Below are 27,884 nucleotides of genomic sequence, written 5' to 3'. Positions count from 1 at the left end.
CCCCCGCTTCCAAGCCACGCCTCTCACCCGGAACCGGCCGGCCTGGCCGTGACGGAACTGCTGTCCAATGGGCGGCGCCGCTCGGGTGCGAGGGGCGGTGCCGCCGCCGCCGCTGTCCAATGGGCGAGGAGAGGGCGGCGCCGCAGGGCGGGGGGTGGCCGGCGGGTGGCCCGGTGCCTGGCAGTGCCGTCCGCACCGCGCGTGTCATGGAGCCGCCGCTCTCCTCGGCCGGCGGGCCGGCGCTGCCCGTGTGGAAGCGGGAGATCCTGGAGCGGAAGCGGGCCAAGCTGGCGGAGCCGCCCGCGGGCGGGGAGCCGGAGCCGGGCGGCGGCGGCCGGGCGGGCCCGGCGCTCCCGGAGGAGCGGCTGGTGCTAGCCGACAGCCTGGGCCCGCTGCGCGAGAACCCCTTCATGCGGCTGGAGAGCGAGCGGCGGCGGCTGCGGCAGGGGCTGCCCGGGGGCGGGCGGCGGGGCGCGGGGCGGCCGCTGCAGGAGCTGCTGGAGCTGTACAGCGCCGTGCCCGGCATCCGCACCATCCGCGCCGACAACATCCTCATCATCGAGTCCCAGCCCGACGCCGCCGCCTGCTTCGCGGCCGGGGAGGGCGCCCGGGACCCGCCCCCTGCCGCCTCGCCGCGGGGCCGCGACTCGCTCCGGGACCTGCTGGCCCGCCAGGGCTCGGCGCTCACCGAGATCCGCGCCGCCCAGGTCTTCGTCTACGAGCCGGTCGAGCCCGGCCAGGCCGGCAGGGTCAGCCGCCTGCTGCAGAAGTTTGACCAGTGGCCGCGGGGCCGGCGGCGTCGGAGCAGGGACGCGGAGCCAAACTCCCCTATCAGCCCCCCAGCCAGCGCCGCCGCCCCCCGGCCACTCCCGGCCCCGGGCTCCTCGGTCAGCGCTGCAGCCCCCCAGCGGGTCCCAGGCCCTCCAGACAGCCCTGCTAACCGGCAGGCTCCGGGCTCCCCAGGCAGCACTGCTGCCCCCCAGCTGGTCCGAGACCCTCCGGCCAGCCCCCCAAACCGGCGGGCCCCAGGCTCCCCAGGCAGCACTGCTGCCCCCCAGCCGGTCCCAGGCCCTCCGGCAAGCCCCCCAAACCGGCGGGCCCCAGGCTCCCCAGTCAGCACCGCTGCCCCACTGCCGGTCCCAGGCCCTCCGGCCAGCCCCCCAAACCGGCGGGCCCCAGGCTCCCCAGTCAGCACTGCTGCCCCTCAGCCGGTCCCAGGCCCTCCAGCTAGACCGCCAAACCGGCAGGCCCCGGCCTCCCCAGTCAGCACTGCTGCCCCCCCGAGCACCTCCCAGGCCAGTGGCTTCCTGCACAAGATCGGCTCCAACTCCTTCACTGTCACTCCCCGGGGTCTGCGGCCAGGCAGCTGTGCCCCACTTACCAATGGCCCCTTGGAGCACAATGCCAGCCCAGGGGGCAGGACCTCGCGTGCTAAGGTGCCTCCGGTGCCATCGCCAAGCGTTTCCCTTGCCAGCGCCAACATGAGGCCAAAGCTGGAGATGAGCAAAGAGATCCAGCCATCCCTATCCAGTGCCACCCCCAGCCCTCTCCAGCCGCTGTCTGTATCTGTCCTCAGAGATGGGGTCTCCTTTGAGATCCGCCCAGCCCCCAAGCCAGACCTGGCCGCCATCCCTGCCCATGATCTCCAAGCGCAGGCCCTGGCCAATCTGCGCCTGAACTCACGGAATTCCTTCCTCTTTGTGCCCCGCCGTGGCGGGGGACAGTGTCTGACAGAGCCTGCAGGGGACCTGTCATCCTTGAACCCTGTATGTGAGCAACAGGGGGAACCCATAACCCCCTCACAGACCCCTCAAGAGCTCTTGGTGCCTGTGACTTACATTGATGATGATATTGTGGAGCTGGATGCTGGGGGCCTGCCCCAGGAGATGGGCCCAGATGCAGGACTGAAGAACTCAGAGCAGCCCCAAGAAGCTACCTCAGCCCTGGGGATGAAGGCTTCTGCTATACCCCTGTATAGACCCCATCCTGCCTCCTCTGCCCTGCAGCAGAGAGGCAGCAATACGTTCACCATAGTGCCCAAAAGGAAGCCACCCAACTCTGGGGTGGAGGTTGACAGTGGAGCCAGCAGAATCCAGCAATCAGAAGAGGAAGACAACGAGGAAAGCAGAAGCAAGGGCAAAACCTTGGGGAGCCCTGATGCGCCCCAACTGGATCTTGGGCCACTGCTTAAAAAGCGCTACCCCACTGTGAATGAGATTGAGGTGATTGGCGGCTACTTGTCCCTGGAGAGGTCCTGCATGAGCAAGATGGGCTCTCGCCGCAAAAAGGTAACCTGACGGGAGTGCCAGGGCAGCTCTGCTCGGAAAAGTGACTCCATGTCTTCCCCATGTGTATCAGGCTCATGGTCCCAGCTGCTCTGTGTGTGGTAGGAAGGCAACAGAAGTGGTAACGGCTTCTGCTCCTGTTAGCCTTGTGAAGCCAGCACAGCCCTTGGGAGACTCAGAAGGGTTCTGTTCCATTAGGTACATCCTCAGAATGGGAAACAGCCCTCGGGGTGTGCTACAGTCACTTTTCAGAGCAAGACTGCATTTCAGATGTTGTCTTTTAAACAGAACGAATTGAGAATGTTCACAAGAATGAGTAGAAAGTGAGGTGTGTCAGATGGCTAGCTGGGTTGAACCTAACTTTTTTTTCCCAGTATTGTATGCGGTGGCTAATGTGCACTCTAGCTCTGCACTTCTCTCCACGTGCTCGCTACCTCGCTGCTGCTCTGTATAATGAGGTGACATAAACTTGGCTTCTTGTCTGAGTTAATGAGGTCTTGTTAGTGTCTCAGGGATTAGTAGGGCCACACTAGGCAGAGCTTTGGGATGTTAACAGCAGCTTAACTCCTTGAAATTAGACCCCAGTGCCTTTTGTTTAGGATGGAATCCGTGTACAACTCTGAAATAACTCCAAGAAATACACATGCCAGCCTGGACTGCTGTCAAATGGCTTTCAAAGACATAATGACTGCTAGATCTTCTCACTAGGTGGGAGCTGACTTTGCTCTTGTGAGGCTGGGATTCAGAATCGTGCTTTGTGCATATTTATGCATGTGTAACAGGCATAGTTATATTGATGTAATCATCTAGACAGAGGAGCAGGCTTGAACTGTTACAGCATCTAATACTAAAATCCATTGTTGTATTGCCTAGTAGTTAAGAGCTTATAATACCACTGGCTTGTAAGTTTGAAACGTGACGCCAAATGTCTTTTGTCTTTACCAAACCAAAGTGGGAATTACAGCAGAATACATCGCGCTAGCTAAACCTCTAACCCTAACTCAGACTTTGGGGGAAATAGTCCACAGGGTGGCCCAAGCAGGTGTAATATTTAGAGGAAACTTCTGAACTGGATGAACCGAATGTGGAAAGTTAGCTAGGGAGTACAGCCGCTTTGGTCTTTGTCACTGTTTAATGTCCATTGTGCTGGACAGCGTACAGTGGCACAAACGTATCAGCTTACAGAAGACTTAGGAACTTCAAAGGGATCTAACAAAGTTTGATGAATGGACAGCAGGATGTCATGAAACTCACTGTTGATAAATGCAAAGTAACTTGTACTGGAGGGAATAACCTGAACTACTCAGACACAGAGCTAGAGTCTAAATTAACAACTCGAGAGAGAGTTCAGTGAATCTCTCTCCGTAATGTACAACGGCAGTCAAAAAAGCAAACTAGTTGATGTACAGAACATGCTAGAAAATACCTAAGGGCAATGTAATAGTCTCAGAAGTCAATAATATGCCCTGATGTGGAATGTTTGCAGTAAAGTAAGCTTACACTTGGTTCAGATCTCCCTGTTGCAAATGTTTTAGTAGACGCAGGGGGAGTCAATAGGTGGAGCACGGGCCAAATCTGGACTGCCAGATGCTTTTGAACAATCCCCAAAATCTTATTGTTGTTGTCTCTGAAGTCTGGACCTTGACCAAGAAATTTGGACCTTAACAAGAAATAGTTGACTACCCCTGCCCTGAGGGGTTGAGAACTCCTGAATTACAGGATGGGAGTGGGTGCCTCAGAGATGATAAAATTGACAAGGCCTAGAGAGACTTACTTATGGTTGGAGACTGACAAGATTGGGACTGAAGAAGAGAGGAATAAAGGGGTCGTGAAAGGGGCATAAAACAAAGCATAGGGGAGAGGGTCAATCGAGCACTCCAGTTTACCCTTTCCCCAGTACAAGAACAAAGGGACATTTGGTGAAATTGAAAGGGAATAAATGCATTTCAGGAAATAACTTTCATACTACATAGCTAGCCTGTGGAACTCCCTACCACAATACAGTATCGAAACAAAGCATGTGGTGATGTATGCTGTGGAGAGGTTGGAGAACCCTTAATTATAGAGCAGAGATCTATAGCTAGACACAGAAGCCCACACCACTGCCCTCTCATGGTTTAGAGGACAGGATTGCCTCAATATAGTCCCTTTCCTGGCAGTAGTTTGGTTCTATGCCTAGCATGCGCCTTCTCCTGGTCCCTGTAGTGCTTTGAACACGTCATAGATCTGCACTGTCACTGGTGCCTGTGGTAAGCATTCCTTGGCACCAAGGGCATGCATGTTTGCATGTTCAGTGCCACGTCTCCTCCCTTTGTAGGAACTTACAGACTGATCAAATTGCCTCTTGATCTTTTCTTAGATCTTGAGCTCTTTGCTCCTCTCATTGTCCTGTGGATCTTGAATCATTTTTGTAGCTCTTCCCAGCACACTTTCCCATTTTTCAACACACTAGAAGTAAGGCTATGTTTTAGTCACGGGTATTTTTAGTAAAAATCATGAACTGGTCACGGACAGTAAACAAAAATTCATGGCCAATGACCTGTCCATGACTTTTACTATATATGCCTAACTAAAACCTGGGTGGGGGGGGCCACGGGTGCTCTGTGAGGAATGGTCCGGGAGTGCCATGGGTGCTGGGGGAGGTGGCCCGGGTGCTGCGGGGGAGGGCAGTGGCCTGGAACCCCCACTGGTGCTGGGGGGTGGGGAGGGCTGGCAGGGGCTCTGGGTGAGCCCCTGCAGCTCCTGAGGGGCCAGGGGGCTCCACAAGCTTTGGCTGCACTGCTCCCATTGGCTGGGAAACACAGCCAATGGGAGCTGCAGGGGCAGGGCTTGCAGCTGCCCATGCACCCCTCCGCCTAGGAGCTGCAGGGCCATGCCAGTGGCAGCTGGGGAGCCCCCCACCCTAAGGTAAGTGCCTCCTGCATCTCCCAACCTCTAGCTCTGAGCCCATCTCATGCACACCCATACAGCCCCTGCAGCTCCTGTATGGGTGTGCACACCCATACAGCCCCTGCAGCTCCTGTATGGGTGTGCACACCCATACAGCCCCTGCAGCTCCTGTATGGGTGTGCACACCCATACAGCCCCTGCAGCTCCTGTATGGGTGTGCACACCCATACAGCCCCTGCAGCTCCTGTATGGGTGTGCACACCCATACAGCCCCTGCAGCTCCTGTATGGGTGTGCACACCCATACAGCCCCTGCAGCTCCTGTATGGGTGTGCACACCCATACAGCCCCTGCAGCTCCTGTATGGGTGTGCACACCCATACAGCCCCTGCAGCTCCTGAGGGGCCAGGGGGCTCCACAAGCTTTGGCTGCACTGCTCCCATTGGCTGGGAAACACAGCCAATGGGAGCTGCAGGGGCAGGGCTTGCAGCTGCCCATGCACCCCTCCGCCTAGGAGCTGCAGGGCCATGCCAGTGGCAGCTGGGGAGCCCCCCACCCTAAGGTAAGTGCCTCCTGCATCTCCCAACCTCTAGCTCTGAGCCCATCTCATGCACACCCATACTGCTGCTGCTGGCCAGGGGCTACCCAAGCTGGGCATCCCTTGAGCCAGCACTAGCTGCTGCAGAAGTCACAGAGGTAACAGAAAGTCACAGAAACTGAGACTTCCTTGAGAGACTCGCAGCCCTAACTGTAAGGAATGGGCACAAGGCCTGGACATGGTTTCTAGGAAAGCAGGGAAAGTGACTGCCTTTTTAACAACTTATAGTAAACGTGATCACAGTGAAATTCTGCTTTTGCAGTGAATGGTTTGTGTAAGAAAAGTCCTTCTCCAGGAGAGGAGCTTCTCTTTGACTTCCAAGTGATATTTTTCCTGGTAAATGTGCCCTTCCGTGTGTCAGTTGTGTTCGCCATACAATCTGATTAAGCTGTTTGTTTAGTGTTATGTTTAGTTTAATGACTGATATTGAAACTGTAAGAATGGGGCCTGCATTACTGTGCCCGCTGTGGAATGTGCAGACACAGCTGTGGCTCTGCAGAGTGCATAAAATCTCAACAGCCTAGTTCCTGCTCTGACGTATTTTACAGTCAGATTTGTGATTAGCTGGTCTCATTCCACTTGCTGGCTGCTAGGAGACTGAGTACCCTTCCTTGTTGTTGCCACGCTGTCATCCATGCCCAAAGATGGCAGAGTGCAGTGCTCAGCTGAGCATTAGCTGGCTGGACCAGGACCACCATTTCTCTTCCTGCCCCAGACCTGAGGGGCGGGGGGGGGGGTTTACCCAGGGGCTTATCTGCAGTTCTGTTTTTCTTCTCCTGATTCCATAGAGCTTGTTCCCCTGAAATAAAGGCTGAGCCCTGTGAGATGACCCTACAATAATAAATGTGTTGTTTTGGGTGCCGCATATGTGCAGGATCTGGCACATGCGAGTTGTTTCCTGTTCCTGTGCAAGGTTCCTTTAGGCCTTACCCCGGCAGTTCCAAAGTACAGCAAACGATTTTAGAGTTGGATGTTTCAACCACATTTGGTGCTACTTGAGCCCTCGTGGCTTTAGGATGCAATGTAGCAAAGTGCCACGTGGCAAGTACACTCCATCTGAAATCACAAGTCGGACTGTCTGCTCATCCAGCCGGCTCACTTGTGAGATGCTTTGGCGAGGAGCGGACTGTGTGTGCTGGCTGAGAGAGGAAGTAACTAACATAATTATTCTGGCAGGCGGGGGGAGGGGGGGCAGAGGCTTATGTGGTGGTCTCCTGTCCTTAACAGGTGGCTTGTCCTTTCAGTATAGGGTGTCTCAGCATGCCCGGGGCCTTGAAGTGGTACAAGGACCTAAACAGGCTAGCGAGCTGTTCTGAGCATGGCAACTTCAGGAGGGAGAGCTGGGCTTCACTGCAGGGTGTGGACCCTCTGGGCTTTGCAGGGAAGGGAGGAATATTGAATATCAAATGCCTGGGAGATAGTGGTGTAAAACCTATCCCCAGTGAGCTTATGTGACCCAGTCTCTCTCTCAGGCTGGTCATCTGCCAAAGCCAAGATACAAATCTAGGTTTCTCTCAAGCACCTGATGGTTGTCATGTCTGTGCTAGTTGGCAGCAAGGATTGCAGGCTGCTTAAGAAAGGGGGAGGCCTCTGTGGGAGGGGGATGCTAGTCTTGGTTTGAAGACTTCCTTTTCTTCTGTGCCTGCGAGGCTGCCTATAGGTCGTGGTGTAGAACCTGCTGTGTGTTTAGAGATTCATGTCTCCAGCTCTGGAGCTGCGCCCTGAGTCTTAGGAGGTGCCTGGTCCCCAGTGAGCATCCAGTGCTCAGGAGTCCTGTTGGAGCGCCTGTCTCTAGCTGTGCACCAGGCCATTTGAGGCTTGGTAAGTGATGAGCAGGACTCGGATGGCTGGAGAGCCAGCGGAGGTCTCAGCATTAGTGTGACTTGCTCTGTTCTGCTTTGCATAGTGTGGAGTTGCAGCCAGGTACAAATACAAGAGTGAGATCCTTCGGCTATGAAACTATCTAATCTCAGTGCTTTCCTGCTGCTGCTTGTGAAGGGCTTTTCTTGGTGATAGTCTCCCTGCAGACATGCATGTCACATTCCAACCTGTTGCATTTTCTAATGTCACTGTGCTGCTTAAAACGTGGTATGCAAATCTCCTTTTAAAATTAAAAGGCTCTTCAACAAAAATGCTCCTCTTCATGCAATGAGGAACAAGCATTTTAAAGACCGTGCCATGTAACCCTGCTCAGAGCAGGTCTGCACAGCGGTGCTTCGACAGTCGGTCTGCCCTTCAGTTGCTCTACCACAGCGGTTCTCAAACTGGGGGTTGGGACCCCAAAGTGAGTTGCAACCTCATTTTAATGGGGTTGCCAGGGCTGGCGTTAGACTTACTGAGGCCAGAGCCCGAGCCCCATTGCCTGGGCAGCAGGGCTTAGGCCAGGGCAGCAGGGCTTGGGTGGGCTTAGGCTTCAGTCCCTTCTCCTGGGGCCATGCAGTAATTGTTGTCAGAAGGGGGTTGTGGTGCAGTGAAGTTCTAGAACTGCTGCTCTACCAGGTACCCCCAGCAGAACTGAATCAGTGGGACACGGAGCTGTCATCCAGGCCAGGTGCTGGCAGCCACAAATGAAGCACCATTGTGCAGACCTGCTCTGAGCAGAGTTCCGTGACATGGTCCTTAAAATACCAATGGCCTCCTGGAGTCCTTCCTGCAGCTTGTAACGCCAGTGGAGCTGAACTGTTGGTAGCAGTGTCGGCATATTGTTCCCTCCAACCCTAGTGTATGTGTCCCCCTCTGCATGATGGAGCCTCGCTGAGGGCGATATGAAATGTGACCTGCTCCAGGAATGGATTCCTACCATTGCTCTGCTGCCTTGCAGGCTCCAGTAAAGCGGACTACGGTTCCTATTACTGCTGGGAAGAACACACCTACCACCTGCAGGGACAAGGCTGTAATACACAGCAGAGCAAGAAGTGGATTGTAAAGCGGAGTGATGAATGGGCTCTGTGGTCAAAGTCCTGTTTCAGGAGAGATCCAGTCCTGGGTGGGCAGACTCTTGCTATGCTGATCTGTCATCTTATCCAGTAACACCAGCTGTGGGTGTGTAATTGCAGTGTAGACACCACCTGGGTGCCTTTTCCAGACCCAAAGAAGCACTCTGCGGAGCTTGAAAGCTTCTCTCACCCATAAAAGTTATTACCTCACCCACCTCGTCCCTCTTAGTCAGTAGTGAGTGAGATGCCTTCTCGCAGGAGCAGCCGCTCTCCCCACTCTGCTGTAATGTTGTTGTTCCTAGACTGTGATGTGAGAGGAGAGTTCATGAAACAGGCACCATGCTGCAAACCACAGCCAGCCCCTGGCTCTTGGGCCTAGGGCACAGTGGGAGCAGTGCACTCTGCCTTGGTTGGCTTGGAGGACAAAGAGGAAAGGAAAGGGGGTATGTTGCTGTTCTTGCTCCCCTCTGCCAGAAGGAGGGTTACTGCAGCCCCAGGAGTAGCCTTAGGAAAACACTCCTCCTAATAAAGAGCAATTAAGATGACTGCATTCTATAAGAAGGGCTATTGCACTTGATCTGCCCACAAGCCCCTTCTCTCTGCCTGCTGCCCATCCCACGAGGAGCTGTTACACTAACAGGAGGCTTCTCTTTTGCACGGGCAACTTGTGATGCTCACTGTGGCCCAGCAAGACCCTGAGGCAAGAGCTGGCTTGGAGTGGGGATTGAAAGGCCCTGGTGCTGCTGGATTACATTTGAAAATATCTCTGATCTGTCTCCTTAATCCCTGGGCTGGATCAGACCCTCCTGCTATTGGAAGAGGTTGGCACGCCCGCTTCAAGTGCTCCATTTAACTTGTTTTTTACAGAATTTCTCTCCAGTCCCTGGTATTGGCCATCCCCAGTGGGCTCAGAATCCCTGCATTGGCATGAGTGCAGGCAAGTAGGAACCTCTTCCTTGCCATCTGTAGGAAACAAAGTCAGAGGTTCAACAAAACCCATAGCTCTTATGTCAGCAAAGAAAACCTGAAGGTAACTGCTGCAGGGCTGTCTCTTAGTCTGCAGCTAGCTCCAGTGTGTTGCTGCTGGTCAGCCTCTACAAGTGCAGCAGGGTGAACAGTGACCTACAGAAAAACAACCGCCATAAAAGCCAAATTCCTGCTCCTGTGCAGTGGGATGAGGACATGCCACTAAGCTGCAGTATAATCCCTGGGCGGGCCACATGTGTGTGACTAGCTGTTCCTGGAGAAGTGAAACCATTATCAGCCACACCTTATGTCTTGGGGGAGATCCTGGGTAAAGATAAAGACAGTTTGAATCAATGAGATTCCTGGTCTGCGCTTTTGGTTTGTATTGGGCATGCCACAGGGAGTGCCATCCTCTTGTCCGAGAGCCGAGCACTATTAGCCTGCAGTCATCTGAGCGAGGCCTCTCTCAGGTTCTGTTCTGAGACACACTGCTAGATTTCATAAGCAAACGCCTCAAGAAAACTGTGGCAGGTCTGAGGACACACCTGGGAGCTTCCAATGCAACTTGGGAGACTCATTGCCTTCTCCATTAGGGAAGCATGTTTTTGTTTCTTTGTAGAACAAATATCCAGCACATCGATTCTGAAAAGTCTCCAGTGACATTATTCTATTATTGCTGCTCTCTAAACCTCTTTTTTTTTTTTTTTTTGGTGAGGGAACCCTCTTTCAAAATGCTGAGAGACCGGCACCTGTCTCCTTCAGTTCTGAATACTAGGAGAAGCTCCTCTACAGGATAGGAAGGGGATTCTGTTCCCAGTATTTCCTAGAACACAGGAGGCTTCTATTCCATTCTAGGTCTGAGAAGGCTCAGGCTCATCTGTAGATGAAAGGTCAGAATGGTGACCCTCTCAGATTCTCCTTCACTGTAAAGGAGCCGTTTGGGGTGATCTGCCTCATGGTTATGTTCTTCCTCATATCCATCAGCCCGGCACACATGGAGTACCTCAGACTGGTCTACAAACCAGGATCCTTCTTTACCGGTACAGAGATCTCCACTTCAGGCCTGTCTATGGCATCAAGAGTCTTGGGGCTTGTCTGCACTTGAAAGTTCATTTGGATTAACATAGGGTGTGAAGTGTTAGTGCCATAGTTATTCCAGAATAACTCTGTGTGGACAGGCTCCTCATAGAATCATAGATTATTAGGGTTGGAAGGGACCTCAGGAGATCATCTAGTCCAGCCCCCTACTCAAAGCAGGACCAATCTCCAAATGGCCCCTCAAGGATTGAACTCAAGACCCTGGGTTTAGCAGGCCAATGCTCAAACCACTGAGCTATCCCTCCCCCCCAATGGCCAGGATAGCAATTCACTCTGCATTTGGATGAGATCTGTTGTTTGGAAGTGGGGAGGGGAGGTGTGTTTGTGCAACTTGCAGACATTACCTACATTAAACGGGTAAGCTACTAACTCAGCTGCCGAAGACATTGGTGCAGTTTCCTTCTTGCAGATCTGCAGGGGAGTGTAGTCGTTCTCCTGAGGCATGGTGAATAGCTACGCTGTCACACGCGAGTAACAAACTCCACTTGCCCAATGGAGCTGTGAGGCTGTTGGAACACAGCCTAGGCTGATATTGAGAGCGTGCTGAGTTCTGGAAGAACTCTACTTCCTGATGCCCTCGATGCCTCTCTCCTTGCACTGCCTCTTCTCACTAGGAATTTGAAACTCTCTTCCCTTACATGGAATTTAATATTTTGAGTCCAGGTGCCTTCCTCCCATCTGCTATGTGCTTCAGTGTATTGATTACACAGAGCAGCTTTGTGACTTGGCTTTGTAAGGGGAGATTCTCTCGTTGAGCAGCATGGCGTGGGAACCGGTGTCTGATCCTATAGACACTCTTCTCTGTCAGCAGCCCAGCGCTCCCTGGCATGCTAGCCAGGGTAAATTTTGGGGTTACTCTGTACAGGTAGAAACACTGACGCTCAACTGATGGGGCAAAAGTGTTAGTCACTGAACAGAACTTGCCTTGGCAGACTCTTGTGGGATGGCATCATAGTAGCCTAGCATGGAGTAACTAACTTCACACTCACCCCTTCCCTGCCTCAGCAAAGAGTACGACAGGAAAATGCTTGTCCAGCATTACTGGCAGAATAATCCAGGAAGAGCCCTTGCAGGGCCCTGAAGTGGCTGCTGGAGATGCAGGCCTAGTGATGCAATCTGTAACCTGTGATGGTAGAACTGGTTCCAGGCTCCCCTATTCCCACATTACTGTGGGCTTCCACCAGCTAAGACACGGAGCCTGGTTTTTCAATCTAGAATGAGATTGAGCCGTCTGTCGTGTCTTCTGTGTTTGAAACTGGAAGGGTTTAAATCTTGTGATAGCTGTTCTTAGATCCCCCTTCTAGTTGTACAAAACCCCTTTCCAAGAAGGTAGAGGGATGGTTCTCCTGGGACCATTGCAAATGCTCTGCTACCACAGGGCTGCTCCTAGGGATATAAAACTCTCCAAGGCTGTTCCAAAGCTTCTCCAAGGCTGTTCCAGGCTTCCATAGATGACGTTCTGCCAGCACTTGGCTGCTCTATAATCACCATACTTGTGTCATCACCTGTCATGGTAACACAACCTCCCTGACGCCTTCTGACAAGTAACCCCAGGAGGACTAGCCTCAGTGTCTCTAGTCGGCATGAAAACCTTCTTGGCATGTGTCATAGACCAGACTCTGGGACTCCATGCCCCAGCCTCATAACCAGTCTCTTGAGAGTGACCTGTTTAATGTGCTGGGTCTCTTTGGCACCAGCAATCCCTGTTTCTCTGCAGCAAATCCTGCCCAGCTAGGCTCCTGCTAGAGGCTTATTCTGTGCTCCTTCCAGGAGCAGTGCTCTCAGGGAGCTTTTACTATGACACAGGCAGCCTTTTCAAAACCAAGGTACCCGTTTGTTAGTCACCTGGTTACATAATGTGATAGTGCTTCTGCGGTACAGACAGGCAGAGGTTAAGTCATAGTCCAGTCATAGTCAAACCAGTGCCGTGGTCAGCCGGCCAAGCTGTGATGAACTCCATCTCCTGCTCTCTTCCTTGTTGGTCTTCTCAGGGTTTTCTGCTGTTAGATGTGGCTTGTTCGCTCATTGGTTGTTTTTGTCTTGCTGGATACTCTGTTGATTTGGGGTCTGTTTCAGCCAGTTGTTTTGTGACCCTGTTCATTCCCTCCAGACAACCAGGTGACACCCCAGACCTCCTGCCAGCTGCGCTGTTTGAGTAGGAAACGTAAACTTTTTTCCAAAGTGCAGAGGGAAACTGAGGCACGCCTAGGATTCGTACAGATACTTCCGAAAATTCTCATGTTGTCACAGGTTCCAGTGCGATTCACAATGGGACTGCATTGTCCCTGGCTGCTGAGCAAGTAGGTGGCATGGCTGGCTGGTGTCCGTGAAGGCTCCCATGTAGTTCCATGTCCATAGATACAGAGCTGTCTGTTCTGAGATGCTTTGTTCTCGGGTGTGGCGCCAGCCCTTGCTCTGTCACACGTTGCCATCCAGCTGGCAGGAGCTGACAAAGTGTTGAAGTGGGGAGTCTGGAACTGAGAATTTGGATCAGTACCTCCCCCTTCGGCTCTGTTTGTACTGCACCTCTGAACAGTCCAGAGCCCCTGTCGATCTGCAGGAGAGGGCCTCGTAGGGGGATAGGTGCAGAAAGCCGGGATGGGATTGTGGTGGTATCTGGACTTTCCATGATAGATGGCTCCAAACTGCTTCCCCTGCAAAAAGCCCAAGTAACAGAATACACTCCCCTGCTGCCACAGCTCTGAGATAATGGACAGCTTTCACTGCAGACCTGCTTGTGAGACTGAGTCACTGCCCCGTGTAGCACTGGGCCAGGTGGGTGAGGTAATAGTCCAATAAAAGGTAACTTTCTGTGGGCAAGGGAGACGAGCTTTCCAGCTTGCGCAGAGCTGACACGGCTATGCCGCTGCTCAGCACTGTCAGGACAGGTGAGAGATTGTGGCTCTGTGCCTGTGGAGAAGCATGTCCCATCCTCTGTCCCATCCCTGGACTAGCAGGTTTAAACTAGCTGACTAGATTTCAAAGCAACCCTAGAGCTTCTTCAGACATTATCTCCTGAAGTGTTGGCCTCCTTCGGAGCAGCCACTAGCTGTCCCTGGTTAGACCTGGATTCAGAATCCCATATGGAGCTGAGATGTAGTAAACATGCAGAATGTTACGTTTTGTGCAGCCCATGCGGTGGCCTGGCGAATGCCTGAGCAGACCGTAAAGCTGAGGCTTGGGCAGGACGGCTGTGACACACCCTGCCTAGAATTAACACTGAAGTGTGGTTGGGACCTTGGTGCGTTCACCCGTTCAGCACTGCCCCAAACCATGGGGCTGGATTTCTTCATAGATTAAAAATCTATGGTGCTGTTGTTGGATCCATGTGTGTCTGTTATGCTGCCTCCAGGCACAACCTACGGCCCCTTGGGATCAGACTGTGCTCTGTTCTCAGTACTTGGGAAACCTTGGCAAGTAAACAGGTTACTTGCCATGGAAACAGACATCACATGGCTTACCAGCACCTTGTGCCTTCCTGACAGCCCTGCCTTAGGGCTTGTCTACATCAGAAAGTTGCAGCGCTGGTGAGGGAGTTACAGCGCTGCAACTTAGGAGGTGTACACATCTGCAGGGCACCACCAGCGCTGCAACTCCCTGTTTGCAGCGCTGGCCGTACTCCCGTTTTGTCTCGGGTGTAGAGGATCCAGCGCTGGTGATCCAGTGCTGGTAATCAAATATAGACACTTACCAGCGCTTTTCTTGACCTCCGTGGAATAAGCAGGTATCCCAGCATACCTGAGGAAGCCTCTGGTAATCAAGCTGGTCTCCTTCCCCGGTTTGCTCCCGCGTTCCCCGAACCCCGAGCAAGCAGGTCTCCTTCCCTGAGGTTTGCTGGGTGGTTCCGGGAACGCGAGAGCAAACCGGGAAAGGAGACCAGCTTCGCCGCGGTTTGCTCTCGCGTTCCCCGAACCCCGAGCAAGCAGGTCTCCTTCCCTGAGGTTTGCTGGGTGGTTCCGGGAACGCGAGAGCAAACCGGGAAAGGAGACCAGCTTCGCCGCGGTTTGCTCTCGCGTTTCCCGGAACCACCCTGCAAACCGCAGGGAAGGAGACCTGCTTGTTCGGGGGTTCGGGGAACGAGAGAGCAAACCGGGAAAGGAGACCAGCTTCACCGCGGTTTGCTCTCGCGTTCCCCGAACCTCCCTTGAAGCCGCCCAACAGCGCTGCAGTGTGGCCACATCTAACACCACTTGCAGCGCTGGTTGCTGTAAGTGTGGCCACTCTGCAGCGCTGGCCCTATACAGCTGTACTAATACAGCTGTAACAACCAGCGCTGCAAAATTTTAGATGTAGACATGGCCTCATTCTCACCACTCAATGGGGGACGGCTTCCATCCTGCCATGAAGCATTAATGCTCAGACATGTTTCTGTCTAGGACATGGCGTTTGTGGCATGGGGCTGGGTAAAGTAATTGGTGAAATGAAACATTGAGACATCAGCACCTGCAGTTAAGATGTAAGAGTAGAACTTGAGTCAGCTACACCAGCTGTGGAGCACCATTCTGCTCCTTCTGCTAATGGCGCTTCAGCAAGGGGGGGTTCCACAGCTGAAATGCACAGACTGGTGCGCTCCTGTGACTGGGCCCTGAATATATTTGCCCTGGGAATGAAATGAAGCAAGCTAGCTGCTGGTGCCTTTTGACTTCGCTTCTGAAGCCTGCGTATCTCAGGCAGAGGCTAGCTAGAGGCTTTCCGTTGTGATTCCACGATCTAGAACCCGCTTCCTGCATCACTGCTGTGTGAATACCTTGTGAAGAATTTGAGATGTTCTCCCCCCAGTCCCACCTTTCCTGGGGGTGTAAGGCTCTGAGATAAGCCTGCACGGACACTCCCTTTTTTCTTTCTAGCCATGATGTAACCATCATGAGCAAACTGCAGAAGGATAACTTTATTGCTAGACACCTGTGGCCCGGGGGGGAAGAGATCAAACTGTTCTTGGAAATATTGTCTGCAGCTCCCAGTTTAGCAAATAGATTTACAGTCTCTGCTTTAAAAGGCCCAGTAAAACTCCGGGGGCCGGCAGTGCTGTACACTAGTAATCTCTGCTCTGTGCACCAAGTGTGCTGCACACCCCAGCCTGCCTAGTGCTCACGGTATGGTGCCGTGCTGGCTTAGTGCTTCCCACAATGGGGAGCTGCACAGGCAGCTTTTCTTTTGGAGAAGCCAGTAGCAGGGTCAGGGTTGTCTCTTGCTCTCATCTATTTAGTCCTGTTTCCTTGAGCAGCAGCTGGAATGTGCTGAGCGCTGGCAGGCCGCCTTGGCCGCAATAGGGAACTCCCACCCCTGTCCCGACTCTTTGCTTCCCTTCAGGGTCCCAGAGACTCTGGCTTTGCTTAACGCACAGCCCGTCTGTGAGAGCCCGTTCGGAGCGCATGGAGCCACTTTGCCTACAGAGGTGAGCTTGAATCTTAACCTCCCCTATCCCCAGTGACTTTCTGGGGGGCTACCTGTGTTGTGGCCACACTTGCCCCAGAGTGTGTCCTGCTCACTGACCTTCAGTAACGGGCGTGTGGGCAGGAATCCAACGCCATGGGTTGGAGGAAGGTCAAAGCAGCTAGGCTGTGCCTGGCTGCCAAAATGCTGCTCAGCTGGTCAGAAGCAGAAACATGTTGCAACATGGGAAAGTCCCAAGTCTGGTAACAACTCCCAGGAGCCGATGGTGTGAATGCAGGTGCCTGGGGAAGTCATTCCGCTCTTAGTCCTTAAGGGTGAATGTCAGGCCCTGGCCTGCAGGCTGCTTGCATGTGTGACTAGTGAGTGCCTAGCATTCCCTTAACCCCATCTTCCACTTACTGGCGGCTGTTTCCCCTAGGTCAGTAACCTTTCTGAACCCTAACAAGGCTTTCTCCCAGCGGAATCAGCCCTACCGTTCCTTGATCCTAACTGTAAAGGCCCTACTGCCACCAGCTCCATCGATCTCCCTAATACCATCTGCTTCCTGGCGGATTTGAGTGTCCCTCCAGTCCACTCCATCTCTGAGACTGCCCCACCACAGGCCTGTATCTTGGCATTCTCGCACATGAAGTTGTGGCACGGCAAGTGTAGCACTGGGGTGGGAAGCAACAAGCGAAACCAGGTGCTGCTGGTGTGAGGTGTGTGCGCGGCGATTGTCTATCCTAACTGATAGGGCTGTAAGGGGTGATTGGAAGTGGCTCTCCAAGGACCGGATTCTTTGGTGGGTGAAGGTTCTGGCACTCTTCCAGACGAGGAGGGGTATTAACTGGGTGACCTGCCCAAACTCCAACTCTGATCATTGGGCTGACTTAAACTTCCTCTCCTTCCATTCGGGTTGGTGCTCTCTGCTCTCAGTTCGGTGGGGGAGCGTTGCCCTGTGCGACTGTGCCGCTCACAGGCGAGAGGAGGAAAGCTCGTGTATGTGGAGCTTGTCAGCTGCTCTGGCACTTCCAGAGTGGAGACACTGGGGAGCAAGGGTCAGGATTACGTCAGGGGATCTCATGGATTAACTGAGCGGGAGGGCGGGGTTTAGGGGAATACACTGGGAACTGAATGAGCTTGTTTACACTAGCACTGTTCGTGGGTGAGCAGCTGCAGCGCCAAGCCCAGTCCTGCACAGTGTGGCCACTGTTTTGTTCTACATGGCTGGCTCGGAGCTTCTCCCCTCCAACCCCACTGAGCCCCTCTGGGTTCCATAATGTGGCTCGTTCGTAGTGCGTTGCTAGTCACCCTGCATGCTGGTCACAGACGCTAGTGAGGTGGCATCATGGACACCCTGTCTGTGTGGAGGTGTCTCTCTGGGGTAACGGCATTGTCTGTGTTACCCTAATGCAGATGGACTGCACCTGCCTCAGTGGGGCTGGGTCATGCGGTAACATGGCAGTTAGCTGGGGCAGCCTGCCCATACGAGGGGTGTGGTGTGCACCACCCTCGGTGGGCTCCAGTGCAGGAAGAGAGGAACCCCCAGGCTACCAAACCAAAGGCTGGCCAGCACCGTTCATCTTGCAGAGCAATCCCTGTCTGTCGCTAGGGCTCAGCTCCGAAGAGTCCTGCTGCCTGAGGTGAAGGGGAGCCAGTCAGCCTAGTGTCCAGTCCAGGCAGTCCTGCCCACCCCCAGCCTCAGGGCGTCTCAGGAAATCATGTTCTGCTGCTCGCTGCTTACTTCTTGGGTTCTGCCCTCTGCATGAACCCGCTCTGCCCCCCGCGCTACTTACTGCTCCTCCCCTGTCTACTGTGCCCCCGAGATGACGCCCTTGGGCCCTTCCTGAAAGCGCCCCAGGAATAGCCCTGGTTCCCAGAGTGCTGCAGCTGTGGGCGTGTTTGGCCACTGTTTCCTCTCTTCTCAATGTTCTTTATGCCACTTCTTGCACGAAGTGGCTTGGCACCTTGGCTAGTCTGTCTGCAGCTGTTCTTTCAACATGGAATTATGATCGGATTGGTTCAGCTGCCGTCCAACAGAGTCGGTATCCCTCTGTCCTTGCCAGCTGCAGGTTAACGGCTGGAGCCTGGCACCGCTCCTCCCCTTGGTATTCGGCATGTTCAGGAGCAATGCTGGCCAAGCCTCAGGTACTAACTCACTGGATCTCTGAGCAGCCAGATTGTGGGGTAGGGCTCTGGAGCTTCTTAGGATCACTGAACCAAAATGTGGGATGGAAAATGCCCGTCTCCAGGCCAGTGCAGGATTGTTCTGGGGCACAGCTCCTAGTGTGGGAACTGCAGTACCCCGCTGTGCTATCCTGGATCTACTTGGGCCATCTAGTCAGTCTCCTGCCAATGGCCAAGTCCTGAAGCAGGAGGGTTCCCATCCCTTCCCAAACATCTGCTTGTCATAACTGGCTGAATGTCAATAGTAGATGTTTTATTCTAGCTCCCTCCTTCTCCCATGCCCCAGTGAGAGGCCATCTGGTCCCTGCTCAGGGCCTCCTTTAGCACACCTGTTTACAATTGCTGTTTGTGCCTGGGGAGACTGGGTACGTGTTGCTGGTTAGCACGGGGACCAGCCTCATGATGCCAGACTCTGGGTACACCAATGCCATCTCCTCTCCTTCAACACCTTCCCCTTCAGCCCCAGGCTCCAGGGGTCACAGTCAGCTATTTTGGGCAGCTGTGATTCCTGTGCTGTGGAGCGGGGTGGAGGGGCTCCCCCGTGGACAAAGAGCTGGCATGTTTGGATCTGACCTCACCGCTCCCACTGCCCTGGGTGCAGGTGGCATGTTGGGGTGCAGAGGGGCACATCAGACATGGAAGGGGCAGTGGCTGTTGCAGGCTGTGCTCAACTATTCCAAGCAGCAGTGGGGTCCCCAGGGGACTGACGCCAGTTAGTAGGGGTTAGGGTAACCCCCAGGCTGCTCTGCCCGGGGCTGGGGCAGAGAATCAGGAACTGGAACTGCTGGTTGGTCTCACCTCTCTCGAAGGTTGTGTAGGGGTGGGGAGCCATCCGGTTCCAGGGGCTACCCTAGGCTCAGGCAGAGCCAGTCAAGTCCTGCCCTGCTCTCCCTGGGGCTCCTTCAGCCCAGCAGGAAAGGGATAACAGGTGCTGGGGGTGCTTCTGGCCCATATCGGAGCTGCCCCGGGCTGAGGGGAGGCAGTTGGGAGGAGGCACTGCCTCCCCCCACCCCCCCAATAGCTACAGAGATGATTAGAATACTTCAGCTTAGAAACCTGAGTGCAGCTAGGAAGCCCGTCCTTGTGACCAGTCTCCGGGCAGGCTGGAGTCTGGACATGATGCCCTGCTTGCCTGGCATGGCTGAGCGGGGATGGACTCTTGCTATCAGCTGGTGCCTGCTGCGCTTCCAGAGTGGCATATCCCACGTTGCTTCCCAAAGGGCAGAGCCTCTGCTGGGCGCGCTAGCCTACCAGGGCAGCCTGCCCTCCATGGAGTGGCCTTCATATCACCGCAGCTGGAAGCTGTTTTCTCCATTCCCAAACCTTGCTGGGAAGATGCAGGTGCCTCCTGTCTCTCGTGCTGGCTCAGGCTAAGAACAGGAAGGGCAAGGCTGGAGTTGTGGGAGGAAAGTGGGGTGCCAGCCTATTGCCTGCTCTTACTGGCTAGCAGTAAGGTCCCCTCCTTGCCCCCATGGCAGCCATGGTTTGGGCAGGGATCTCAGGTGCTTCCTGGCCTCTCTTTTGAGATCCCCGCCCCATGAACAGCTCTGGTCATTGCTGCTGGGAGCAGGAGCAGAGGTAATTGGATCAGACTTTAGTGCTTCCTCTGCTGCCCAGAACTGCATTGGGGAAACTGATCAGAGACACCTGTAGGCACGTTGGGGACCAGCCATGCAGCGAGTCTCACTGGGTTCTAGCCAGCAGTTTTGCCTGGCAGGAGCTGCCAGCCTCCCCTTCCAGGCAAGGGCATTATTGGGCTCTGATTGCGAAGGATGTGGCCATTTCCCCATTGCTCACTGGGCTGGCAGAGCTCCTCACCCTGCAGTTGGACAGGCCTGTGGGGCCTCAGCTGCCACGTTGGGGGCAGGGAGAGTGGGAAGTGGGGGAGACAGGTACCGTTTGGTGGGCATTACCCTGGGGTTCTGTTCACGTATGGGGAGGCACTTCCTGATGTTTGGAGCAGGGGGACTGCTCCCTTGTGTCCAGGCAGGGCCTGTGGAAGGGGGAGTCCCAGAGGACTGGGTTGCTGCAGTGCACTGCATGCAAGCCCCGTGGCCAGAGCAATCTGTAGGGAGAACGGATGCTCCTTGCAGAGAGCTCTGAAGTGATGCTGGGATTTGAAGGTTGGGTTTGACCGAGAACCTGTTCAGTGCTCTGGGGCCTGGCTTGATCTGAGGGCTTCCTCTTTGGTGGTACCATGACAGGCGAGGAGCCCGCGCTAAGAGCCCCTGGCCCAGGGAAGGGGAGCGGGAAGCCCAGGATGGGATTCTTGGCTGCACATCCTGCTCCAGTTTGCTGTCTCCCCTTTAGATAGTGCTGTGAAGCTGGGAGGGTCTGTGGGCGAGTCGGGGGTCAGGTGCATCTTAAACCAGGAGCAAAGTCATAGCACCTGTCAGCAACCCGGCTGAGCCGGAGTAGGTAGTGGTGGCTCTGTGGCCTGGTTCCCAATGACTCTCTTTGCTCTTCTCCAGATGAAGATCTCTTTCAGCGAGACAAGCCTGCAGACCACGTTTGAGTACCCTTCTGAGAGCTCACTGGTGGAGGAGGAGGAGGAAGAGTCTGCCTCAGAAGTGGAGGAGGACGAGGACAAGCCCCCTTCCCTGTTCATTCCACGCCCGACCTGCACCATGCACGCCAACGTGCCCAGCTCAGGTGAGCCGGGCAATCTGTCGCCAGCCTGTTCCTGCTCCAGACCTGCCTATGGGCAGGCTGAGCTGGCAGTGCTGGCGCTTGGGACTCACCAGGGTTTAGGCAGCACCCACTTGGCGTCGGTGCTCTGCACCCAACCCAGCAGGACTGACCCCACTCCCAGATCAAGGCAGGTTGGGGAGCAGCAATAGGCAAATGGCTGCAGGGCTCCTGAAGTCCCTGTGAGCAGCATAGCAGAAGTGGGTGTTAAAAGGAATTTAATGTGGACAAGGCCCAAATAGGGGGAAGGGAGCCCCAAGCTCCTCCCACCTTGAGTGGATTGTGCATTGTCAGTGCTTGCCCTGCTGCTCCCCTTCTGAGTGTAACTGCAGGGGCATCTGCAGAGGGGGCAGCTGCAGCCACTAGACCTGGGCAGAGCCCCACCCTAGGGGCCCAGGCCTCCACTAGCCCCCAATCGACCCCCTGACAGGAGCCTGGCAGTGAATCCTCTTCCCGTGTGCAGCAGGCTGGGCCGGACCCTCTGTGGCTTGGGTGACATGGCCCAGAGGAAATCCCACTTTTGGGGGAGGGAGGGAGCAGCTGGCTGGCTGCTGGGGTCCTGCTCTGATCAGTAGCTCTGATGTGTCCGTCTCTCCTCCATGCAGGTTTCTCCAGCTACACCCCAAAACACTCTGTGGAGTTCAGCAAGTGGCAGGAGCAGGAATACGAGGAGCAGCCTGCCAGTGCCGCCGGGCCCCTCCTGAAAGAGGCCAATCCCCCAGGGAACCAGGTCATGGTGAGAGTTCTGAGCAGAGGTGTGCAGGAATGGGTGGGGGGTATGTGGGGTCGTGTCCCCCCCCCCATTGCTCAGTCACATTGTGTGGCGGGTCCCCCTCCCTGCAGGGCTGGTGAGCTGCGCTGGGCAGGCAGAGGGAGGATGAACAGCTTTGGGGGGGCGCTGCTTTCCAGGAGGGGGAGACTGCGGGTGACGGGGGCGTGACTGCTGTTCTGAGGTTGTGCCCACCTCACAATCAGCAGACACGGGGTTGTCCGTGGTTCAGAGCAGTGCTTTCCTGAGCCTGTTTCTTGTGGTCCGGCTCTTGGCCGAGCACTGAAGTGCTGCCACCAGCTGGGATGCAGAGGAGAGGGGGAGATCCTTCCATGCTGAAACACTGCGTTGTGGAGCGGGGAGCCCACAGCGGAACCAAGGGTCAGATGCTTTCACTGCAGCCAGTGGCCTCCCGCTGCCTGTATGCATCGGGGAGACTAATGCAGCTATCAGCTTGCGTGCCTCCCTCTGGGGACTGATAAAGCACGTTCAGCCTACAACTGGGGCCTGGTCATCGGCCACTGCCGTCCCAAAGCATGGGCACCCCCGGCCATAGGACTGTCACGGAGTGTGGGGGAGTCCGGTTCTGCACCCCTCTTCCTGGGACCCACAGTGACTCTTAGCCAGCCAGTAAAACAGAAGGTTTATTGAACAACAGGAACACAGGTTACAGCAGGGCTTGCAGGCACAGTCAGGACCCCTCCACCGAGTCCTTCTGGGCTTTCAGGATGCTTGGATCCTAGCTAGGATACCCTGAATTCCGCCCACACAGCCCCAAGCCCAAACTCAAACTGCTTCCCTCCTGCCACTCCCTTCCTTTGTCCCCTTCCCGGGCAAAGGTGTTGACCTTTCCCCTCCCTTACCTAGCTCAGGTTACAGGCCCTGGCATCGTTCATCCCCTAAAGTCCTCCCCTGCTCTCCCACTTCCCACACAGACAGTCCCTACTGCATCAAAAGGACTAGCAAGGCTTCTGCTCCAACTCCTCTCTTCTCTCCTGTAGCTTACCCCGGCCGATCACCGTGGCCTCTCAGACTTCAGCAGTGAGCCTGCCCTGTACTTCTGACTCCTGGGCCATTGCACCTGCAGCACGCCTGCCGAGCAGGGAACTGGGCAGCTTCGCCGGTGTTCTGTTCTCAGTGTCCTCGGCTGCGCTTCGTGGGATGGAGACTTTCTGAAGCCCCACAGAAATGGGCTGCTGGCCCCAGCCCACTCCACCTTGTCCCTGCAGGGGACTCGATGTCACTGGGCATTTCGGGAGAATATTTGCACTGGATTCTGGGGGACACCTGCTAGTTCCAAGGTAGCTGACGTGTTCTTCCAGTGGCCTTACACATTCCTCCTTCAAGAGCAGCTGCCGATAGACTTCTGAGAGTGACTTAGGGGCTAGAGCCTTGCTCTTACTTTCTCCAGCCAGAGTGGGCTCTAGAAAGGCTTGGAGACTGACTTCTCAGTGTGGAAAGTCTCTGCGGTGTGAGCACTGAGGGATCTCCAGGGCTGTCTGCAAATTGAGTTAGCAGTTGGACCCATGAAAGCAGCTGTGGACTGGGAGCTGCATGGCAACAGGGGCCTCTGCTGCCACTTTGGTGTTAAGCTTGGAGGCTGTTGGAGGTTAATAGCTAAGTCCCAGGCCAAGCATGTTTCTGGGCCTGATACACAGCTGTTGTGGGCCAATGAGGCAGCCTCGTTGGCCGAAAGGGGTGGTGCGCACACTGGGGGTGAAGCGTGGTAAGAGAATGGGCAAATTGTTCTCTGCTGCAGATCAGTAGGAGAATGATTGATTGATAAGAGCTGGAGTGTCCCCAGCCTACAATGCTGGTTTGCTCCCTATGGGCAGCTGGACTTGCATGACTTGGCCCCTTGAAAGAGTTCCCAAGCACTAGCGATAGCTTTGATCTTCCTAGCTCAGCTGTTGGTGTCCAGGCTCTAAGTACGGTCACTCTGCTGTGGTTTGCCTGTGAACCTGAATGCCATCTGCTGGGCCCGAGCCACGTCCAGTGCCTGTGCTCCCGGCCCCGGGGCAAACTCAGAATGGAGAGCTCACCTGCTTTCCAAGTCAAACTGCCCTGCTAAATCTGCACCTGGCCTTTCTCACTCCTCTGCTCCAAGTGCAAATGGGCCATTTCTCTGCTTTCTTCCACAGGGGCCTGAATAAGGAATATGCTGTTCTCTAGGGGGTTTATAATTCTCTGGCACTAACTGGTAATGCAGGCCAATATGCAATGCAGTCTGCTAGGCTCTCACTGCTGGTGGACACATCTCTAGTACTGGAGATTCGGGGTCAGAATAGTGTGCTCTGTAAGAGACCAATGTTCATGAGCTGCTAACGTGACTTGTGCTCCTGAGATTAAAGGAAATGTGACCAGCACAGAGCTGGCCAATTTGGGCATTGTGGATGGGAGGGTGGTATCTGAGCCTGCCACCTCCTTCAAAGGACCACGCTCCTGTCTTTTTGATTTAAATCTACTGATTTGTTTGTTTGTCTGACTGTGTCCAATCACGTTATCTCTGATTGTGTCTGAATGGAAAATCCTTTGTGTACCTTGCACTTGCCTTGATAATAGTGTGTACAAAGCAGAAGGGGAGCGTGTGTCTATGTACCCTCTGGCATTCAGGGCCAGAGGTTTGGCGGTGCCAGCCCCCTGCCCCCAGTGACCTAACTGGGAACTGCTACTTCTGAAAACTCAACTGCTCCCCTGACACTTCGCCAGGTTTGCTGGAGGAGCCCAGTAACCCCTGCCCCCCTTTCTGCCATTGTAACACTTTGTGCTTCCAAATCAGATGAAAGGACCCATGAGACTCCCACGTGTGGTGGTGCCTGGTGATTTGTACTTTGGAATTACAGAAATTTGAAAGAACTTTCTTGGTGGTTTGATAAATGGGATCCAGTAAATATCATGGCAGTGAGCCAGCCCTTGGTGCTGATGGTTGTCCCTACTAGCCAGTGGTGAGGTGTTCAGTGAAATACACACTGAGGAACCTGAGAGACTCTCTTCATTCTCAGAAAGGGTATTGGGGAGGGAGGGCAGCATATGCTATTGCCAGTGGGAGGCACCAAGCCATGTAGGAGAAGAGGAGTGGGAACTTTTACTGACTGCACCCTGGTCCAGTTGCCAAACACTAAGCATGCTGATGTGCCTGATAATTAGCCACCTGCTGTGCTGCCGGCAATGGACAGCGGAGTGTTTCCCCATAGGCCAGAAGAGCAGAGGAAGATTTGGGGGAGTTAGGGACAGGGGAGGCTCTTTAAAGGGGCTGCAGCTTGGAGAGTCTCTAAAGCAGAAAAAGGGCCTGGAAAGATCACCAGGCCGGATCTCCAGAGCTGAGTTCAGAGCCCCCTGGTTCCACACCTGCAGTGCAGAGGGTCTGCAGCTGGTGCTGAGAAGGAATGAGGGATGGCTGGTGAGCAGGGTGAGGAAAGGAGCAGATTCACCTGGCCCAAAGGGGAGAAAACCAGGAACTGTGGTGCTGACCCAAACCCTGAACTTGCCTCCTTTGTGTCACACCCTCCAACTTTTCCCGTCTTCTGCTTCCCACACAGTCACTCTTCACCGTGTGGAAAGGGGAGTCCCACGGAGAGCTGGGACAGCATAAACCAGTGGCTTTCAAATGGGGGTACATGAGCTCTGGCCAGGGGTATACACGAAAAATCCTGTAATGGGGAACAACATGTTTTCTTTTGTAAGGCTTGTGCCTATGAATAGATAGGGTCCGATGCAGCAGACTGCGTTATTTGGAAAGGTGTATGCAGCCTAAAATGTTTGAAAACCACTGGCATAAATCAAACTGCATTTAATCTGTAGTTACCAGGGGTTCTCAAACGGGGGGTCGGGACCCCTGAGGGGGTCGCAAGGTGTCAGCCTCCACCCCAAACCCCGCTTTGCCTCCAGCATTTATAATGGTGTTAAATAGATAAAAAGTGTTTTTTAATTTATTGGGGGGGGGGTCACACTCAGAGGCTTGCTGTGTGAAAGGGTCACCAGTAGAAAAAGGTTTGAGAGCCACTGGCTATAGGGCATGGGAGCGTGGCAGCAGAATTCCTGGTAGCTCACAAATACTTGGCTGGAACAAGGCAGATCTTTCTGCCGTGGACCAAAGCGTGACCCTGTTGAAATCTCGTTCAAACGGAACCCCCTGAGGAGGTGCTTTCCTCCTCTTCTGCTGACCAGAGCAGTCCTGCTGGTGACCGTTCCTCGGTGCTAGTCCTTGGAACTTCCCCTGGCTGGAGGTTTTGCTGAGCTGCAGCTCCAGGGGAAGGAAGTTGCTTAGTTGAATTTGAAGTTATTAATGCACTGAACTGGCCCTGACTCCAAGTCTGACCCTGCCAGGAGCCATGTCAGCCAATCACCAGTGCTTGGCCCGTGACTTGCATGCTGCTGTTTTACAGGTACAAACAGATCCAGTGACTCCAGGCTGGCAAGAGTACTCAGGGGAGATGCACACGGCCGGAGCTGCACGTCTAGTTCCGCCTCTCAGCCAAAGTCTTGTTTCGGGTGGGGGGGTCCCTGAGGCTACTATACTTCATCTAGAGCAGGACTTCACTCTTTTTCTTTGAGACCCTCCAGGGCCCCGCAGTGGGGAAGGGGGTGACTCAGGGCTCCGGGCCGAGGTGGGCCATCGGGCATAGGCATAGTTTGACTTCTATTTTGGGGGGGGGGGGGGGGGGGGGGCAGGGGCCAGTGAGGCTTGGGCCAGCTCCACACAGCAGGGTTCATGGAGGCAGCACCACCTCCACCCCGGCTCACCTCAGCAGGCCACCTAGGCTGTCTGGGCTGTGTGGTGGGGGTTCAGCTCAAAAAGTTTGAAAACGGCTCAGGGTGCAAGGAGGGGGTACCTAGGGTCTGTGTGGGGACAGAAGGGTAGCTCAGGGTGCAGGGAAAGGGGTAGCTGGGGCTGTGTGGGGACAGGAGGGTAGCTCAGGGTGCAGGGAGAGGGGTAGCTGGGGCTGTGTGCGGACGGGGGTAGCTCAGGGTGCAGGGAGGGGGTAGCTGGGGCTGTGTGCGGACGGGTAGCTCAGGGTGCAGGGAGGGGGTAGCTAGGGGCTGTGTGAAGTGAGGGGAGTAGCTCAGGGTGCAGGGAAGGGGTAGCTAGGACCTGTGTGTGGGATGGGGGTAGCTCAAGGTGCAGGCAGGGGGGTAGCTGGGGACTGTGTGGGATAGGGGTAGCTAGGGGCTGTGTGAAGTGAGGGGAGTAGCTAGGGGCTGTGTGTGGCATAGGGGTAGCTCAGGGGGGTGGCTAGGGGCTGTGTGCGGGATGGGGATAGCTCAGGGTGCAGGGAGGGGGTAGATGGGAGCTGTGTGCCAGGAAAGCTCCCCAGTTGTCACTGCTCCCCAAGGGCTCTGCCGGCCCCCGAGTAGGGTCCCCCCTGCCTGGGCAGCTCTTACCAGCTGCATGAGCTGAGGAGCAGCAGCACCCCTGGGCCCTAGCAGCAGCTGGGGAAATGCTGTGGCTGCCTGCTCCATGGCAGCAGCTGTGGGACTCCAGCTTCCCGCCTCTGACCAGGCCAGGGGCCAGGGAGTCAGGGGTGTGGAGCTGCCCCTGGGCCTGCCCTGCTCTGGCCCTGCAGTGTGCGGGGAGGCAACTGGTGCTCAGGGGGTGCCAGGGCTCAGTGATTTCAGCCCCATGGGGTCCTGCAGCCCCCCTGAAAGGGCTCACGGTCCCACAGGGGGCTGCAGCCCCCCAGTTGGGAACTGTGGCTCTAGACTCCCCCCCTGCTGGTGAGAAGTGGAGGTGGTGAGCTAGGGCCTCTTGGGAGCGGGAGGTGCTGCCTCCCCTCAGAGCTCACCGGAGCTCGGAGTGCTGCTCCCTACCCTTCTTACACACCTTGTAGCTCCAGGCTGGGCTCTGCCGGGGCCACCTCCCAGCCAGCCCCAGCTTCCGCAGCCCCTCCCCTCCTGTTGCACCCTGGGAACAAACTGTGCCCCTCTTCCCCCATTCAGCCAGTAGCAGTGGCTGCTCCACTTCTCCCTTCCCAGAGCACAAGCCACCTTGCCTCTGCATGTGAGTGCCAGCTTGCTGCTGGCACACGCCCACTCCTCTGCACAGAGGAAACTGCTCCTGCCACAGCAAACCATCCTGTCTCACTCCTGAGGGAATTC

The 27,884-nt window shown here is 55.2% G+C and overlaps 1 protein-coding gene across 2 annotated transcripts; it reads left to right on the top strand.

Annotated features, from left to right (window-relative positions):
• The first annotated feature begins 206 nt into the window (after positions 1-206).
• On the top strand, positions 207-26,416 carry TPRN (taperin). 2 transcript variants are annotated; one of them, XR_007769984.1, is made up of 5 exons: positions 207-2,288; positions 20,803-20,983; positions 21,625-21,755; positions 22,790-23,089; positions 26,174-26,416. XR_007769984.1 is itself a non-coding variant. In XM_050926340.1 (4 exons), the coding sequence occupies exons 1-4, from the start codon at positions 207-209 to the stop codon at positions 22,850-22,852; spliced, it is 2,457 nt and encodes an 818-aa protein (XP_050782297.1). In that variant the 3' UTR covers positions 22,853-24,768. The 2 variants fall into 2 exon arrangements, 1 of the variants encoding a protein (XP_050782297.1); XM_050926340.1 differs by lacking the exon at positions 26,174-26,416 and having other exon boundaries at positions 22,790-24,768.
• Positions 26,417-27,884: the final 1,468 nt, after the last annotated feature.

Source organism: Gopherus flavomarginatus, chromosome 17 (assembly GCF_025201925.1).
Source record: "Gopherus flavomarginatus isolate rGopFla2 chromosome 17, rGopFla2.mat.asm, whole genome shotgun sequence".
NCBI classification, from domain to species: domain Eukaryota; kingdom Metazoa; phylum Chordata; order Testudines; family Testudinidae; genus Gopherus; species Gopherus flavomarginatus.
This window is presented reverse-complemented; position numbering and strand designations above follow the sequence as displayed.

Excerpts from the sequence above, each read along its gene's own strand:
- TPRN (XM_050926340.1), top strand. The coding sequence starts at position 207 with ATGGAGCCGCCGCTCTCCTCGGCCGGCGGGCCGGCGCTGCCCGTGTGG. Across the intron at positions 2,289-20,802 it reads TGGGCTCTCGCCGCAAAAAG|ATGAAGATCTCTTTCAGCGA; the intron begins GTAACCTGACGG and ends GCTCTTCTCCAG. Across the intron at positions 21,756-22,789 it reads CCCCAGGGAACCAGGTCATG|CTTACCCCGGCCGATCACCG; the intron begins GTGAGAGTTCTG and ends TCTCTCCTGTAG.